The following is a 17,797-nucleotide window of genomic DNA, read 5'->3' as shown; positions in this document are numbered from 1 at the left end:
TTGCTGGAGCCAGCGACCTTGGGTTCAAGCTGGTGGGTTTTTGCTCAAACCAGATAAGCCCGCGCTCAAGCTGGCGACCTCAGGGTCTCGAACCTGGGTCCTCTGCATCCCAGTCCGACGCTCTATCCACTGCGCCACTGCCTGGTCAGGCGCACAGAGGGTTTTTAGGGCAGAGAAACTACTGTGTATAACATAATGGTGGATACATGTCCTAACTCATAAAGTGCACAATAACAAGAGTAAACCCTGAGGTCAACTGGTCTTTGGATGGTGATGTGTCAGTAGTGCAGGTTCATCAGTTGTAACAAATGTACCACTCTGGTGGGGGATGCTGATACCGGGGGAGGCTGGTATATGTGGGGGCAGGGAATATATGGGAGATTTCTGTACCTTCTCTCCAATTTTGGTGTGAACTTAAAACAGCTCTCAAAATGATTCTTTCACATAAAAAATATAAATAAATAAAAGTAAATAAACTGAACAAAGAAAAAAAAGGACCTTCCCTGGAGACCTTCAAAATTCACTTCAAGTCACTTTTGCTGCCCCAGGCTCAGCCTTCTGTGGAAGGTTAAGGACATCGGCAGAATGTGGACTGGCATGCCCCCTGCAGGATGGGAGAGAAGGTGCTTCAGGCCAGGCCTGAGTCTCCAGCGGGTGGCCCCACGTGTGAACCATCGGGGAAGTTCTCTAGAATACCAATGCTGGGCCCCAACGCTCACCAGCTGAGACTTTCCCCGTAGCTGAGTACCCCGAGTTGAGGAGCACTCCCGTTCATTCATTCTACCGTGCAGGCGGGGCTGAGAATTACCGTGGAGAGGGGCTGGGGGTGAGGGTAGCTACACCCCTGTGGAAACGCTCTTTGGTGCTCACTGCAGCTGCGTACTTCCCAAGGGCCTGCAGCCTGGGTGCTACGCGGTCAGAGCTTTCCAGTCAAGAATAGATGTCCCCAGGGGAGATGCGCTAATCATTTGTCCCGGGAGGAGGGAGATTAAAGCCTCGGGTCCGCAGCACCCCACCCTCACCCCTACTCCCGCCCCGCCTGGGTCTTACAATTCAGACGCCAAGTGCCCGAAACGCATTTGTGCTCTAGTTAAGGGCTTTATCACTTTCCCACTGTACTGTCACCAAGCGGGCGATTACACCGCTTGGGACCTCACTTTGATGACGCGTGGACGAATAGGTGGGGGACTAAGTATTCTTCCGAGCGAACTTTCTTCTACACTTGCGAACGGGCACCTATAAAACTAAAAACAAGCAAGTACACAAATATAAAAAACGCGCATGCAAGAACGAGCACACAGAAAAGTGGAACTAGTACAGGAGCGTAGCCAGTGCCGGGTTGGTGGCTTACCTCTCACCGGTCACCAGAGCGCTCCAAGTCCTTTGCGCACCCGCCCGCAGCTCCTCACCTAGCTCGGCGCCAACGCTATCCCCGGCCGATGGGAACTGACATGGTAGCCCGAATACCTCGTGGTCCCACCGGGGTCAAGACCGACCACCGCACGCAACGTCTCCCACACCCCGCCCCTCGCGGCGCGCGCGTCAGCCTCGCGCCCCCAGCGGCCGCCAAGTACCTGCCGGGTGGCGGGGGGCCGGGAGCCGGAAACGCGTGCTCGCGGCCGTCCTCCCGCGCCGCCGGCCTGCACCGCCCCCGCCAGGCGGGTGTCGGCTCTCCCACCGTTTCCGCCGCCGGCCTGGGGCGGGGAAAGCGCGGCGCGCCACGCGGGGCCGCCTCTGGAGCGGTAAGTATCAGCGAGGCCGCGGCCCGAAGCCCGGGGTGTCGCGGGCCCAGCTCGGTGGTGTCCTGGGCTCTAGGCAGCTCCCAGGACTCCCGGGGGGTTAGGGCGTCCTGCTCCGCTGGAGGCCCTCGAAGGGCCCGTGAACCCCTCCCCCGTCTCCTCCATCCGGAGCTCTGGGGCCCGCGGGAAGGAAGTGCGCACCTGTCGGCGCTGGAGAGGGGCCGGCGGCGGCAGTGGGGCTCTTAGCCGCGGGCGCCCGAGTCGGTTCATTGCCCGGGCCGCAGTCTCCCCGCCAGCGACTCGGAAGCCACAGTGACTTTCACTTCCAGTCTCTAGGAGATGGAACTGCGTCCCCTGTACATATATCTAGCTGGCGTCAAGAAACGGGTCAGTGGTTTTCACTACTGATCGCACTGCTTTGGACGGGGTGGAGGCCAGACCAAAACAAAAGAACGGAAAAGACCCCGCCAACTGCCGCGGGGTCCAGCTGCAGTCTGCGCGGGCCCGGGCAGTTTACAACGCGCCCCTTTCTCCTGGGTCCTGGGCTGGCACCGCTGCCTCGCGCATCCTCAGGGCTGCTCGGAGGCCTAACAGTGAAATGTATAGAACATCTTACAGGAGTTGTGTACCGTTCTGGATGTTTTTGCCCAAAGAAGTCGTTTGATGTGAATTCAGAGCGGAATCTCACCTCCCACAAAATTGGAAGAACCGTGTGAAAGAAATTAGCCAAAAACTTCCCTTGCCTCTGTTCATTCTTTTGAATCCATAAAACAACCTTAAAAAGCATTTGGGTCCCCCAAAGAGAGAATGCATTTTCTGGCCAGAGTACGCAGGATTCTTTTGCCCAACAGGTTTAAGGGAGCAGAGAGCTGGCCCAGTCGAAATGGCCCTGGTGCCCTATGATGAGACCGCGGGAATAGGGTTGCAGAAATTCCACAAGCCCTTTGCCACCTTCTCCTTTGCAAACCACACGATCCACATTCGGCAGGACTGGAAGCAACTGGGAGTCGCAGCGGTGGTTTGGGATGCGGTAAGCAAATCCTGAGGGGACCTCGGAAAACACCTGCAATTGATTTTAGCTTTATTGAGATTTCATTTATGCACTGTACACTTCACCTAAAGTGTAAAACTGATTTTTTAAAAAGTAAATTCAGAGTGGTGCAACCATCGCCATGCTCAGTTTTAAAATATTTTCATCAGCATTTTTTGACCTTTTGGCTAAGATGAAGTGTAGTATCTGTTATCAGCTTAAAATATTTTCAACACATCACCCCTTCTAAAAAAAACTTCTACCCGTTAGAATCAGTTTCCTGCCCGTCTTTCCTGGAATAGGTTGCATTTTAAGGGTGAGTGAAGTTGAGAGTGGCCCTGGCCGGTTGGCTCAGTGGTAGAGCGTCGGCCTGGCGTGCGGAAGTCCTGGGTTTGATCCCCAGCCAGGGCACACAGGAGAGGCGCCCATCTGCTTCTCCACCCCCGCCCCCTCTCCTTCTTCTCTGTCTCTCTCTTCCCCTCCCGCAGCCAAGGCTCCATTGGAGCAAAGTTGGACCGGGCGCTGGGGATGGCTCTGTGGCCTCTGCCCCAGGCGCTAGAATAGCTCTGGTCGCGACAGAGCAACGCCCCGGAGGGGCAGAGCATCGCCCCCTGGTGGGCGTGCCGGGTGGATCCCGGTCGGGCGCATGCAGGAGTCTGTCTGACTGTCTCTCCGTTTCCAGCTTCAGAAAAATACAAAAAAAAAAAAAAAAAAAAAAAAAAAAAAGTAAAGTTGAGAAAAATTAAAATATTACACAAAGAATATTGTAAAATGACAAAGCCCAAAGTGAAGATCACGTGTTTTCTTTAAGTTGTAATGGTCGCAAAACTATAATTGTGTTTTTACTTCTTCCTCTCCCAGCACTACCGTTAGCTGCTTGTGACAGTGACTGGCCTGGGGTTGATTCAGTGGGATCTCATTTGATGTTGGATAAACGCTTGGTGTAGATACAATTTTAGTCTTTGCATTGTATGAGGGAAGTTAGAGAAACATTTAGGAATAAAAATCAATATATTCTAACCCAGTAATCCTTCAAGGAATCTAGTCTAAGGTAATTACATGAAAAGTATTCCTAGACCAAGTAATAAAGATATCCAATAGTGAAGAATGGGCGAGTCTCCTAAATGCTCACCAAGAAGAGGAGGTGCTAATTATACAAATGGTATGTGGCCATGGAAACAAACTATATTTTAAAATATGTTAATAGTATACAATGCTTCTATAGAACAGTATGCAAATGCTAACTCACACACCAAGAATCTAAAACTTTGTCTAAAACTTACCTTTTTAAAACATTTTTTATTTACTGATTTTGAGAGAGAGAAACATCAGTTTGTTGTTTCACTTATTTATGCATTTGCTGGTTTATTCTTGTATGTGCCTTGATCCAGGCTCGCCCACAATATTGGTGTATAAGGATGATGCTCTAACCAAGTGAGCTGCCCAGCCAGGGCTAAAACTTACCTTTTGATGCCCAAAAATATATGGAGAGGGCGCCTGTGGGATGATGTCTGTCAGGGATGCCAGAGGGAGGGACGCAGCTACTAGAGTCTTGGGTGCTGCTCTGCTTTTCCTTCAGGGGGGCGCTGTGGCCTTGCTGACTTGAGCTTAGTTTAGAAAGTGGATGTCCCTTAAGCAAACTCTGGGAGACTGTGCAGTCAGCTCTGCCAAAGGAGTTTCGGAAGCCCGGAGTGTAAAGCAGTAACACAGTAAGAAATCACTCTTCCCAGATTCAGCAGGACCCTATCCAGTATGGGCAGTGTCGCTCACCACTAGCCCCATTAGCGCCCTTGGTGGGCCCTACGCAGCTGTTCTGTGGGATGTGTGACAGCGGAGTTCCTGTCCGTGTAGTTCAACTGGGAGTCGAACCTTGCAGTGGGAGAGGGCCGTGTGCTGTCTTTTTGCCAGCGCAGAGCCTACTAGAAACCTTTCAGCTCCTAGAGAGAGCACTTGCTGACCTTCATCATTATCACCCTGTGTTTTGACTCAGGCCGTCGTTCTTTCCACGTATCTGGAGATGGGTGCTGTGGAGCTCAAGGGCCGCTCTGCCGTGGAGCTGGGTGCTGGCACGGGGCTGGTGGGCATCGTGGCGGCCCTGCTGGGTGAGTGGGACACGTGAGTGCACACCTTTGTGAGTGGAGCTCATCTGGAGTTATGGGCCAAGTGCTGGTGCTCTGAACTCCAGCAGGGCGAATTTCTTCTCTTTCTCTTATCTTGTTATTTCTACTTCTCATGGGAGATTGTTCTGCAATCACCTTCAATTTTATGATGCTGATATTATGATCAGATGGTGACTTTAAGTTCAAAGAGAATTATCTTATTCACGTACTTAGTTTTTTTTTACAGTTTAGATCCTTTCCCATATACTATTGGATTTAACCCTGTGAGGTAGGCAGAGCGATAGTCATTGTCCTTCATTGCTAGGAAGGGTCGGCCCTGCTATAGTTTGTACTGACATATTACAAAAATTTGTTTTAACACAGTATTTAGTTCTGATTGATGAATATCATGGTTTGTTATTTTGTTGTTGTTTGGTATACAGACATTAATCTAGGCCTAGAGTATTTTTAAGCCTCATTTTTATTGGATTATTCATGATTGACTCCTTTCTACAGGGGTCCCCAAACTTTTTACACAGGGGGCCAGTTCACTGTTCCTCAGACCGTTGGAGGGCCGGACTATAAAAAAAACTATGAACAAATCCCTATGCACACTGCACATATCTTAAAGTAAAAACACAAAATGGGAACAAATATAATATTTAAAATAAAGAACAAGTAAATTTAAATCAACAAACTGACCAGTATTTCAATGGGAACTATGGGCCTGTTTTTGGCTAATGAGATGGTCAATGTGCTCCTCTCACTGACCACCAATGAAAGAGGTGCCCCTTCCGGAAGTGTGGCAGGGGCCGGATAAATGGCCTCAGGGGGCTGCATGCAGCCCGCGGGCCGTAGTTTGGGGACCCCTGCTTTTCTATAATTTCTAGCCCATAACAGTTTGAGTTAGGCAAGGATACAATAGACCAGCTTCTTAAGAGTCCATGTGTAATATTCACACTTCAATACTGTCGTTTGGAGCTCTTGCTAAAATGCAGTGTCTGGTTCCGAAGTTCTGGGGTGGGCCCGAGAACCTGCCTTTCTAACAAGGCCCCAGGTGATGCTGCTGCCAGCACCTAACTTATTTCTGTTCTCCTCCTAACTTCATTCATCCAGTATTCCTTTCTCTGTGTAAATTTTGCCTTCCAAATTTTAATGGGGAGCGTGGGCGTAGTAGTAGTTAAAAGTCCATGTAAACCGTGTACGGATTTTCTGTCCGTACACAGAGCACTTTGCCACTGGTGAGGCCCTTGCTCCTGTACTGCCTTTTGCTCTTCTGTTACAAGGTTAGCCTTGTAACACCCCCATGTATTGTTAGGTATTTTTCATTTGCCTTTTTTTCTTTTTTTAATTTTAATTTTTAATTTTTAATTTTTTTTTTTTTTTACAGGGACAGAGAGAGAGTCAGATAGAGGGATAATTAGGGACAGACAGACAGGAACACAGAGAGATGAGAAGCATCATCAGTTTTTCGTTGTGACACTGTAGTTGTTCACTGATTGCTTTCTCATATGTGCCATGACCGCGGGCCTTCAGCAGACTGAGTAACCCCCCACTCGAGCCAGTGACCTTGGGTCCATGCTAGTGAGCGTTTTGCTCAAGCCAGATGAGCCCGCACTCAAGCTGGCAACCCCGGGGTCTCGAACCTGGGTCCTTCCTCATCCCAGGCCGACGCTCTATCCACTGCGCCACCGCCTGATCAGGCGATTTGCCTTTTTCAAATGAAACCAGAGTTCCAGGGGATTAAGCCGCTTTCTGAAGTCCCGGTCATTGGAGCCCTGATACTCAAACCAGGCTTGTCACACATAGCAGCCCACGTTGTCTTCTTTCCACGATCCTGGCTTCCCTCTGCTGTTAGGACAGGAGTTAACTGGGGTTTCTTCGGCTTCCTCCTGAGAACAGGGCTTCGTGCAAAGTTTCACTGGCTGGTATAGTGACGTATTAGTGTGGTGAAGCGCATACATTTAGAATTATACTTGGTTTTGACACGTCTTTTAAATTCTACTAGCTGTGTAACCTGGGTATGTTGCTTAACTTCTAAACTGCAATTTCGCTATAAAATGGGGAAACAATCACATTCATTCCACATTGAGGATCAAACAGATGTGTGTAGAAATCTGTTAGGTCATTGATCAGCACAGAGTAAATTCTCAGCAAGTATTGATTGCTGCTCTGAGTATCTCTGTTTCTGATCTAGAAGTCTGGATCTGGAATTGGGAAGATCAAGATAAGGCTCTTCAAAAGCTATCACGGATCGAGGGACTAGGGCAGGTGTCCCCAAACTACGGCCTGCGGGCCACATGTGGCCCCCTGAGGCCATTTATCTGGCCCCCACCACACTTCTGGAAGGGGCACCTCTTTCATTGGTGGTCAGTGAGAGGAGCACTGTATGTGGCGGCCCTCCAACGGTCTGAGGGACAGTGAACTGGCCCCCTGTGTAAAAAGTTTGGGGACCCCTGGTAGGGAGTTGTTGCCATAAAAGTCTCACTTGGGTGGTTCTGGCAGCAGCTAGAAAGGCAGACAGCTTTGTCATGATTGGGAGATCATGTGTGCTCCCCAGCCCAGCTGTGTGTCACCTCGTTGAGTTCTTCCCTGCTTCATTTCTTTTGCCCACTGTGCTCAGTATACTGCCCCACCTCTGTCCCAGCTTGGTCCACTTGCTTATTGGCAGTTGTTCCATGGACCTGTCTCTCCTGGGTCCTGAGGCATGAGACTGTGTGCACTCCCCTGTTCCTATTTCTTACTCACACATTGTATCTTGATTATGTTTCTGTCTCTTTCACTCATGAGACTGAGTTCCTGGGGCAAGGTTTATCTCACTTCTGTATCTGTATCTCTAGCACAGAATATGTGCTTAAATATTTGACTAAATTGGCCCTGGCTGGTTGGCTCAGTGGTAGAGTGTCATCCTGGCGTGTGGATGTCCTGGGTTTCATTCCCAGTTGGGGCACAAAGGAGAAGCAGCCATCTGCTTCTCCACCCTTCCCCCTTCTCTCTCTCTCTCTCTTCTCTTCCCATAGCCATGGCTAGATTGGTTTAAGCACATCTCCCAGGTTCTGAGGATGGCTCTGTGGAGCCTCTGCCTCAGGTACTAAAAATAGCTTGGTTGCAGAGCAATGGCCCCAGAAGGGCAGAGCTTTGCCAGTAGAGGGGTTGCTAGGTGGATGCTGATCTGGGTGGATGCAGGAGTCTGCCTCCTTGTATCCCCTCCTCTCATTTAAAAAAATAATAGTAAAATTAAAAATATTTGAATAAATTCATTGCTTATGAAACTAAAAACTAGAAGTGAGAACAAATGTTTACACATTCTTTATCCATTACTAAGTGAATGACAGCAGGCTGTCCTGTCTTACGGGGCCAGTTTCCATCATCTTTTATGAACTAAATAATGCCTCACTTCCCTCCTTCTCCAGCGTAAATTACAGGCCGTCATCTTTTCTCCACCTTTACCACCATTGTCACATGCCGTCAGCACCCCACCCTGTTTGCTTCATCTTCCTAAACACAAGGTGAGGTGCAGCTGAGCGTGGCTAGGGGAGACACCTGCTGCTGGCTCTTGGTGTAAATTCATGATCAGGGGCCTCCAGGGGGTTAATGCTCCTGAGCAGTCATACTGCTTCCTCTCTTACCCTACTAACCCACAGTCCTCCTTCCTCCATTCTCTTAGCTGACGATGTTTGTCCTTATTTCACTGAGAAGACTGAAGCAGTCAGGAGGAACTTCTGTGGCCTCTCACCAGGCCTCTACCCCACCTGCAGCTGGCCCCGGGGCCCCTGCTTTTGCTAGAGGGCCCTCCTCACTTTCTACCTGGTCATTCCCATCACCATTCAAGCTTGCTGTCATTTCTCCCATCTAAAAACAAACAAAAAACCAAAAACCTAAAAACTCCTTAAGTGGCTGATTCTAGATCTGTGGCAGGACATGAGTAAGATAACCCTGCAATATCTTTTTATGCCAGGTAGTAAGAAAGCTATCAAGAATGACACAGGGTTGTGTCAAAAGTCCACTGGCAAAAGACAGGACAGTTTGAACTTCAGTAGAGATAGTGGCAATGGATTTAAATACATCAAATAGGTTTAATTCATCAGTGCATGATACAACAGAAAAATAAACCTAAATAGTTGTCTTTGGAGGATACTTAGAAACCAACTCATTATTTTGGTATCTAGTTTATACAAGGGAAAGGAGGGGCAAAATTTATCCTGCCTTTCCTATTAAAACAGTTCCTATACAAAATGAGTCACCATAATAATTGAAAAGACGCTTCCCTTTCTCAAAGTTTCTTTTCTTTTTTTATTTTATTTTATTTTTTTGTATTTTTCTGAAGTTGGAAACGGGGAGGCAGTCAGACAGACTCCCGCATGCGCCCGACCGGGATCCACCCGGCATACCCACCAGGGGGCGATGCTCTGCCCATCTGGGACATCGCTCTGTTGCAACCAGAGCCATTCTAGCGCCTGAGGCAGAGGCCACAGAGCCATCCTCAGCGCCCGGGCCAACTTTGCTCCAATGGAGCCTGGCTGCAGGAGGGGAAGAGAGAGACAGAGAGGAAGGAGGGGGGGGGGAGGGGTGGAGAAGCAGATGGGCGCTTCTCCTATGTGCCCTGGCTGGGAATCGAACCCAGGACTCCTGTACGCCAGGCCAACGCTCTACCACTGAGGCAACCGGCCAGGGCTCCTCAAAGTTGCTTAACAAATATTTAATTTAATGAATTAAGGAACTGGGCATTGAGTATCCGTGGCTGCTCACATCACAAAAATAGAGCCAGGTATAATGTACCTCCTGAGGAAAAATACACCACCACTTCTGAAATAGTCTTGTTAACAAATTAAACCCAAATTAAAAAGAAAAATGTATAGGAGATGCAGAGGACAGAGGAATGTGACAAACTGTACATCAGCAAAATCCAGACTGTGGGAAACTATGAGACTAATGATCTGTTTCTTCCCTACATCACACAGGAAAAAAGAAAGGAAACTGATAGAGTAAAAGAAACCTAAGACATCCTCTGTACTCCTCCCCTACCAAAATCTCAGAACAAAACCACAGGGGTGGACATTTGAGTGATCAGACTCAGTAGTGGGGGGGGGGTTCCCCTGAGAGTCAGGAGGGTGCTTACTCGTGGGGGGCTGTCAGGAGGACGACTGGTGGAGGATGTCTGGGGGTGGTCACAGCGAGGGGCGTGCCACCAGCCTCCGCTGGGAACACTGTGCTGGCCTCCTCACTTGTCTCCTTGCTCTGGCCTCGCCCCTCTGCTAGCAATTCTGTTCAGACCTAAGTCAGATCGTTAGCACTTCTCAGCACTCTCCAGTGGTTTCCCGCTTCAGAAGAATAAAGCCTTTTGCCTTTTTCTGTTTTATTTTGTACTGTTTTCAGGTGTACACCTTAGTGGTTAGATAACTATATACTTTATGTAGCGTTCCCCTTGGTCCTCCCAGGCCCCCCCCCCACCGCACATAATTATCCCAGTATTGTTGACTGTATTCCCTATGCCAGGGGTCCCCAAACTTTTTACACAGGGGGCCAGTTCACTGTCCCTCAGACCGTTGGAGGGCCGGACTATAAAAAAAACAACTATGAACAAATCCCTATGCACACTGCACATATCTTATTTTAAAGTAAAAAAACAAAACGGGAACAAATACAATATTTAAAATAAAGAACAAGTAAATTAAAATCAACAAACTGACCAGTATTTCAATGGGAACTATGCTTCTCTCACTGACCACCAATGAAAGAGGTGCCCCTTCCGGAAGTGCAGCGGGGGCCGGATAAATGGCCTCAGGGGGCCGCATGTGGCCCGTGGGCCGTAGTTTGGGGACCCCTGCCCTATGCTGTTCTATCCCTGTGGCTCTTTTGTAACTACCAATCTGTGCTTCTTAATCCCGTCACCTCTTTCATCCAGAGCCTTTACAAAAGGAGACCATGAGGCCCCAGGTGACCTGCCTCCCTTCCAGTTCCTTTTGTTTTTAGAGAGAAGAGATTAGAGAGAGAGAGAACGTGTGTGTGTGTGTGTGTGTGTGTGTGTGTGTGTGTGTGTGTGTGTGTGTGGTAGAGGAGAAGCAGGAAGCGTCAACTCATGCTAGTTGCTTCTTGTAGGTGCCTTGACGGGGCAAGCCCAGGGTTTTGAACTGGCGACCTCAGCCTTCCAGGTTGACAGTTTATCCATTGCGCCGCCACAGGTCAGCCCCTTCCGATTAGTTTTGTGATCCATTGTCCTAAGTGCTTTGTTCCTCGTTCGCTCATCCCAGCCGCCCTACCTCCTCCTCTCCTCCCCTCCGGCCCTTGGCGCTTGCTCTCCCGCCTGCCAGGAACAGCCTGCCCCTGTACCCAGGCTAAAGCTTCACACCTGCCTCCCTTACTTTCTGACATTTCACGTCTCACTCTCTCCTGATTTATTTTTTTCCTTAGTGCACATCTCTGACTTAGTGGGTGTTCTTTTTAAAAACCTCTTACTGGCCCTGGCCAGTTGGCTCAGCGGTAGAGCGTCGGCCTGGCGTGCGAGGGACCCGGGTTCGATTCCCGGCCAGGGCACATAGGAGAAGCGCCCATTTGCTTCTCCACCCCCCCCCCTCCTTCCTCTCTGTCTCTCTCTTCCCCTCCCGCAGCCAAGGCTCCATTGGAGCAAAGATGGCCCGGGCGCTGGGGATGGCTCCTTGGCCTCTGCCCCAGGCGCTGGAGTGGCTCTGGTCGAGGCAGAGCGACCCCCCGCCCCCCGAGGGGCAGAGCATCGCCCCCTGGTGGGCAGAGCGTCGCCCTTGGTGGGCGTGCTGGGTGGATCCTGGTCGGGCACATGCAGGAGTCTGTCTGACTGTCTCTTCCCGTTTCCAGCTTCAGAAAAAAAAAAAAAATTAAAAACCTCTTACTGCCTATCTCCTCATTTGATTGCAAGCTCTGTGAGGGCGGGGTGTTTTTTGTCCCCTGGTGATGGTGGCCACTCAGATGTTTGGAGAACTGATAGGTATTACAGGGGAATGGTCAACTGTCATCAAGATCCTACTGAAGCCTGACCAGTGGTGGCGCAGTGGATAAAGCGTCAACTTGGAATGCTGAGCTCGCCAGTTTGAATCCCTGGGCTTGCCAGGTCAAGGCACACACAGGGAGCAACTACTATGAGTAGATGCTTCCCACTTCTCTCCTCTTTCTCATTCTCCCTCTCCTCCTCTCTCTCTTCCCCCTCTCTCCAAAAATCAATAAGTAAAATCTAAAAAAAAGAATAAGATCCTGTTGAGACTCCTGGAACACCTCGCAGGTCAGAAGTAGCCTCAGAAATCCTCGAGACAGGCCTTAGAGGAGGTGTGTGTCTAAGCTACCCGAACACCGAGATGGCAGGCATTAGAGGAGGTGTGCGTCTAAAGCTACCCGAATACCGAGATGGCAGGCCTTAGAGGAGGTGTGCGTCTAAGCTCCCTGAACACCGAGATGGCAGGCCTTAGAGAAGGTGTGCGTCTAAAGCTACCCGAATACCGAGATGGCAGGCCTTAGAGGAGGTGTGCGTCTAAGCTCCCTGAACACCGAGATGGCAGGCATTAGAGGAGGTGTGCGTCTAAAGCTACCCGAATACCGAGATGGCAGGCCTTAGAGGAGGTGTGCGTCTAAGCTCCCTGAACACCGAGATGGCAGGCCTTAGAGGAGGTGTGCGTCTAAGCTACCCGAACACCGAGATGGCAGGCCTTAGAGGAGGTGTGCGTCTAAGCTACCCGAACACCGAGATGGCAGGCATTAGAGGAGGTGTGCGTCTAAGCTCCCTGAACACCGAGATGGCAGGCAAATGACCAGCTCGCCCATGCTGCCAGCACTGTGCTCTGTGGACTGTTAATGAAACCCAGACATAAAGTTCAGAGCCAACGGGGAAGGCTGTCTGGGACTTGTCATCAGGTGCGATGAAAGGCTCACTGACGCTTGCTCGCCTGCCTGCCCGCTGTCTAGCAGTGAATGGACAAAGTGGTAGATCCATGCTTGTAAAACCCAACAACTTGAACATTTCCACACTCACACTCAGGACTGTGAACGTCAAACTGAATTACATACCATCCTAACCCAGTGTTACAGGTCAGGATAAGAGGCAGTAAGAATAAGCTGCTTCTGAAACGGTGCTTCCTACAGGGGCCCCGGGACTCTGAGGACGACGATGGCGCTTCCTACAGAGGCCCCGGGACCCTGAGGACGACCGTGGTGCTTCCTACGGGGGCCCCGGGACCCTGAGGACGACGGTGGTGCTTCCTACGGGGGCCCCGGGACCCTGAGGACGACCGTGGTGCTTCCTACGGGGGCCCCGGGACCCTGAGGACGACGGTGGTGCTTCCTACGGGGGCCCCGGGACCCTGAGGACGACCGTGGTGCTTCCTACGGGGGCCCCGGGACCCTGAGGACGACCGTGGTGCTTCCTACGGGGGCTCCGGGACCCTGAGGACGACCACGGTGCTTCCTACGGGGGCCCCGGGACCCTGAGGACGACCACGGTGCTTCCTACGGGGGCCCCGGGACCTTGAGGACGACCACGGCGCTTCCTACAGAGGCCCCGGGACCCTGAGGACAACTACCCAGGGGGCTTACAAACCACAGAAGTGTGCAGATGAGAAATAACTTTATGAAAGAATGAAACAGTTTTACATTTCAGAATTTACAGAGCCCACATTAAACTGGATTATATAAATACATACATTGTTACTATAATGCAGATGAGGTGTTTCAGGGCTGACCTTCGGTGGCTGCTTCATTTTAAGGATTCGGCCCCTCTCAGTTATGCTGGTTATCTTTTGGTTCATGGTAAAAACCCACAAGAAAGAGATTAATAAAATAGCGTCTCATTAATTTTATACACTGCATGTAGAAACCTAGCATGTAGAGGACATGGTCTCACATTTTAACCTACAGTACTTTCAAACAGTCTAGTAATTTTGGTTTTGTTTTCAACTACTTATAAGAGAAAGTTTACTTAGAAAGTTCCAGAGGTAGTGGAAGTGAGCCAGCTGGGCCGCGTGGGCTCAGGACACAAGTTACGGAAGGAAAAGAAGGGCCCTTGGAGCTCAGGAGAGAGACAGGCAAAGGTCACGCGCCTCAGGGGCAGGAGAGGGCAGGAAGGCGCGGGCTCGCTCCTGAGGAGGAGAGCAGGCTACAGTCTAGTAACTTCTAAGTTTACCATTTTCCAATAATTTTATATGTATGTGTATGTGTTCGTGTGTATATAACATAAATACATATAGAGTGGCTGCTTTACATAACAGCATTTGAAGTGGACCAGGATTACTTACCTAATTAATCTCGTCCTTGATTCTTTTTAAAGCTTTAATCCCAGAAAGTAACCCTTCCCATCTTCATAAGCATTTGCTCCCAGATTTTTCACTGTTAGATTCCATTTTACCTGTGAGCCCACTGATGTGAGGACTGCGGCCTAATGAGTGAAATACAGCTGTAGACACCTCTGGAGGCTAGGCTAGCTCTGCCTGCAGAATTGAGAAGCCTCAGCTTGTCACTTAAGGACCCAGCATTTTATAAAGTTCACTTTTAAAAAAAAATTTCCATTGATTTGAGCGGAAGGGTGAAAGAGAAACGTCAACTTGTTCCAATTAGTTGTGCCATTTAGTTGTGCACTCGTTGCTTTCTTCTTCTAGGTGCCCTGACTGGGAATTGAACCCATGACCTTGGCGTGCCAGGCCAACACTTTCTTCACCAAGCCACCTTGCAAGGGCCTATAAAGTTCATTTTTACTAGTAGGCAGTGCAGTAGGAGCTATTGGTCATTGTTCTAATCTACTGCAACCATCGTGATATGAAGGTCACGATCTGCATATCAGGTGGAATATTTAGAGACACTCGCCCTGCTGTTTCACTTGATCTTGCTACCTGTTAGTTGTACTGATGTGCACATTACTTTCTCTCTGTCCCATGTTCTAGGTGCTCAGGTGACTATCACGGATCGAAAAGTAGCATTAGACTTTCTTAAATCAAACGTTGAAGCTAACTTACCTCTGCATATCCAACCAAAGGCTGTTGTTAAGGAGCTGACTTGGGGACAGAGTTTGGGGAGTTTTTCACCTGGAGAATTTGACCTGATACTTGGAGCCGATATCATATATTTAGAAGAAACATTCACAGACCTTCTTCAAACTCTGGAACATCTCTGTAGCAACCTCTCCGTGATTCTTTTAGCTTGCCGAATTCGCTATGAACGGGATAACAACTTCTTAGCGATGCTGGAGAGGCAGTTTGCCGTGAGTAAGGTTCACTATGACTCTGAAAAAGATGTCCATGTTTACAAAGCACAGAAGAGAAACCAGAGGGAGGGCTTATAGTTGGTTAAAATTTATAAGAACGTTGTCATTAAATGCGTCAATTAAGGTTTTAGCCTGAGAATCTAACCATACTTAATTAAATGGCTTATTTTACAAAAAGTCTAACCAAAGGTTTTTTGTTTTTGTTTTTTTTAATAATTTTATTTTTTTAATGGGGCGACATCAATAAATCAGGATACATATATTCAAAGATAACAAGTCCAGGTTATCTTGTCTTTCAATTATGTTGCATACCCATCACCCAATTGTTTTGTTTTTTTACAGGGACAGACAGAGAGTCAGAGAGAGGGATAGACAGGAATGGACAAACAGGAACGGAGAGAGATGAGAAGCATCAATCATCAGTTTTTCATTGTGACGCCTTAGTTGTTCATTGATTGCTCTCTCATATGTGCCTTGACCGCAGGCCTTCAGCAGAATGAGTAACCCCTTGCTTGAGATAGCGACCTTGGGTCCAAGCTGGTGACCTCGGGGTCTTGAACCTGGGTCCTCTGCATCCCAGTCCGACGCTCTATCCACCGTGCCACAGCCTGGTCAGGCTAACCAAAGGTTTTTAAGGGACAAAGTGAACGTGCAGCTTTAAAACAAAGCAGCAACTCTACTCACTCTGAAACTCAATTAACACTCAGGGAAGTGTGAGATTTCAGTTGATGTTTCTGTAGCGATTTTCACTGACTAGATGATGAAGGGCTGATGTAACGGAGTCTTCAAAGCAGTGAGCTTGTTTTTTTAGAGAGGGGCTAAATCATGGAAATCATTTTAAACATTCTGAGACATGTGTTTAGCCCACTTAAATATTTTTCTGAATATAAAATAAGAGGTTTAATGTACATTCCCTGAGCTGTTAACGCTCTTAAAATCTTTTGTCTGCCCGTGCAGGTCTTGAACGCTTTTGGTTGTTTGAGTTTGGGATGTGAGTCTTATATGGTCTCATCTCATACTTTGGGGCTTAATTTCAGATTTAGGTATATAAACAAAAGAATAAGTAACAAAGTTTTAGTTCCTTTTGAAAACAAAATCTTGGACCTCCATGAGTAGGTGATCTTCAAGTCAAAAGCTATACTTTTTCCCTTCACCTTTCCCCTTTCTGGAATGTTTTTTGTATTTCTTTCTTTGGCTTTCCCTGCCGCCTTTATTAATGCACGGGATGACAATGAAAAAAAGCTGTAAATCTCACCCCTCCGTGAGAGGTTAGCTCCCCAAGTATAAGTTCTTTCTGTATTTTAATTGCTTATTTATTCAGTGTTTGGATTCCCTGAAGACTGCATCTCCTTGAGGACCAGGAGTGTGACCGCCTCTTTCATTGTTGCCTCCTCAGTATCTAGTGTGTCAAACCGAATATTTATTGAATGAAATAGATACATTCCGCCTGATCTGTGGTGGCACAGTGGATCAAGCATTGACCTGGAACACTGCGATTGCCAGTTCGAAACCCTGAGTTTGCCTGCTCAAGGTACATACAGGGAGCAACTACTGTGAGTTGATGCTTCCTGCTTCTTCCCGTCCTTTCTCTCTTTCCCTCCTCTCTCTAAACATCAATTTAAAAAAAGATACATTCTATTTAGAGGATATTGATCTTTGGGGTAAAGGACTGCTACATTGTTTCATGATGATCTTTGATAGACTTTATGAAGTCATAAACACTAACATTCCCTACCCCCCCTTATTTTAAAATGTAAAAGCTTCAACAAATTTAGACCACAAGAATAATACAATCTTAGTGTGGTATTTGATGTCAAAGATAGATTTCCTTTGTCAAACATCAGAAAACAAGACCGACTTCCTCTCAACCTTTTGAATGAATTACCTTGGACATGAAAATAGCTGCTACATTATTTTCTACATATTTTAAGTAGAGGATTTACTTTAATAAAGGTGAATGAAAAGTTCTGAGCATTCTGTGGTGATGTACTAGTTCAGCACAGTTCTGATAAACGCACAGGAAACAGAAACATCCGTCGCGTACCGAATCTGTAAAATGCCAGCATTGTACACGGACATGGAAGGTCTTTTAAAACCAGTAAAATAAAAAGTCCTGCAATATCAACACTGATGAAAGATAGTCACATTTAGGCATGTTATTAGAAAGTATGAAATTAGATCCAGCTTCTTCACTTTAGACTGATAGTAGAATGATTCGGGGTGGGGTGGGCCCAGGATGGGGAGCTCCAAGGTGCCTAGGTGCTCCACCAGGAAGCAGTGATGGGGTTGTTTTACATTTTCACCAACCATTAACTAAGATTACTGAGGCCAGGAAAGGTTGAAAGTGTTTCTTTTTTTTCCCTTCCTTATCCTAATAGAAGAAAACAAAGGCAAGACAAATTTATCAGGAAAAGTCTGTTGTCTAAGTGAAAATCAAGTGACTTCTTGGCTTTGGGTTTAAAATGTTGCAGGTCAGCTTCCCTGGGAAAAAGACTCAGAGATGGAGGTTCGGGGTCAGAGTTTAAAAAGAACTGCTTTCAAGGTCAATGTCTCAGAAGGAGTAAAAGTAGCAAGACTAGGAAAGAGGGAAAAATTGGGCTGGGATACACAGGAAATCCTTGGTGAATTCAGGCCTGGATGGCCCTGCATTTTGGCCATATGAAGGCAAGAGGTGGGACTTGATATCCTTGTGTGGTTTCATCATGGGAGCCAC

The 17,797-nt window shown here is 48.2% G+C and overlaps 1 protein-coding gene across 4 annotated transcripts; it reads left to right on the top strand.

Annotated features, from left to right (window-relative positions):
- Positions 1-1,615: 1,615 nt before the first annotated feature.
- Positions 1,616-17,050, top strand: METTL21A (methyltransferase 21A, HSPA lysine). 4 transcript variants are annotated; one of them, XM_066345001.1, is made up of 4 exons: positions 1,616-1,742; positions 2,591-2,769; positions 4,760-4,871; positions 13,016-13,053. In XM_066345001.1, the coding sequence occupies exons 2-4, from the start codon at positions 2,623-2,625 to the stop codon at positions 13,030-13,032; spliced, it is 276 nt and encodes a 91-aa protein (XP_066201098.1). In that variant the 5' UTR covers positions 1,616-1,742; positions 2,591-2,622; the 3' UTR covers positions 13,033-13,053. The 4 variants fall into 4 exon arrangements, with proteins under 4 accessions (XP_066201098.1, XP_066201097.1, XP_066201099.1 ...); XM_066345000.1 differs by having other exon boundaries at positions 12,975-13,045; XM_066345002.1 differs by lacking the exon at positions 13,016-13,053 and adding an exon at positions 8,282-8,330.
- The last annotated feature ends 747 nt before the right edge of the window (positions 17,051-17,797 follow it).

This window comes from Saccopteryx leptura, chromosome 7 (assembly GCF_036850995.1).
Source record: "Saccopteryx leptura isolate mSacLep1 chromosome 7, mSacLep1_pri_phased_curated, whole genome shotgun sequence".
In the NCBI taxonomy this organism is placed as follows: domain Eukaryota; kingdom Metazoa; phylum Chordata; class Mammalia; order Chiroptera; family Emballonuridae; genus Saccopteryx; species Saccopteryx leptura.
Note: the sequence above shows the minus strand (reverse complement) of the source record. Positions and strands in the feature narration are given on the sequence as shown.

Excerpts from the sequence above, each read along its gene's own strand:
- METTL21A (XM_066344999.1), top strand. The coding sequence starts at position 2,623 with ATGGCCCTGGTGCCCTATGATGAGACCGCGGGAATAGGGTTGCAGAAA. Across the intron at positions 2,770-4,759 it reads CAGCGGTGGTTTGGGATGCG|GCCGTCGTTCTTTCCACGTA; the intron begins GTAAGCAAATCC and ends GTTTTGACTCAG. Across the intron at positions 4,872-14,764 it reads CATCGTGGCGGCCCTGCTGG|GTGCTCAGGTGACTATCACG; the intron begins GTGAGTGGGACA and ends CCCATGTTCTAG.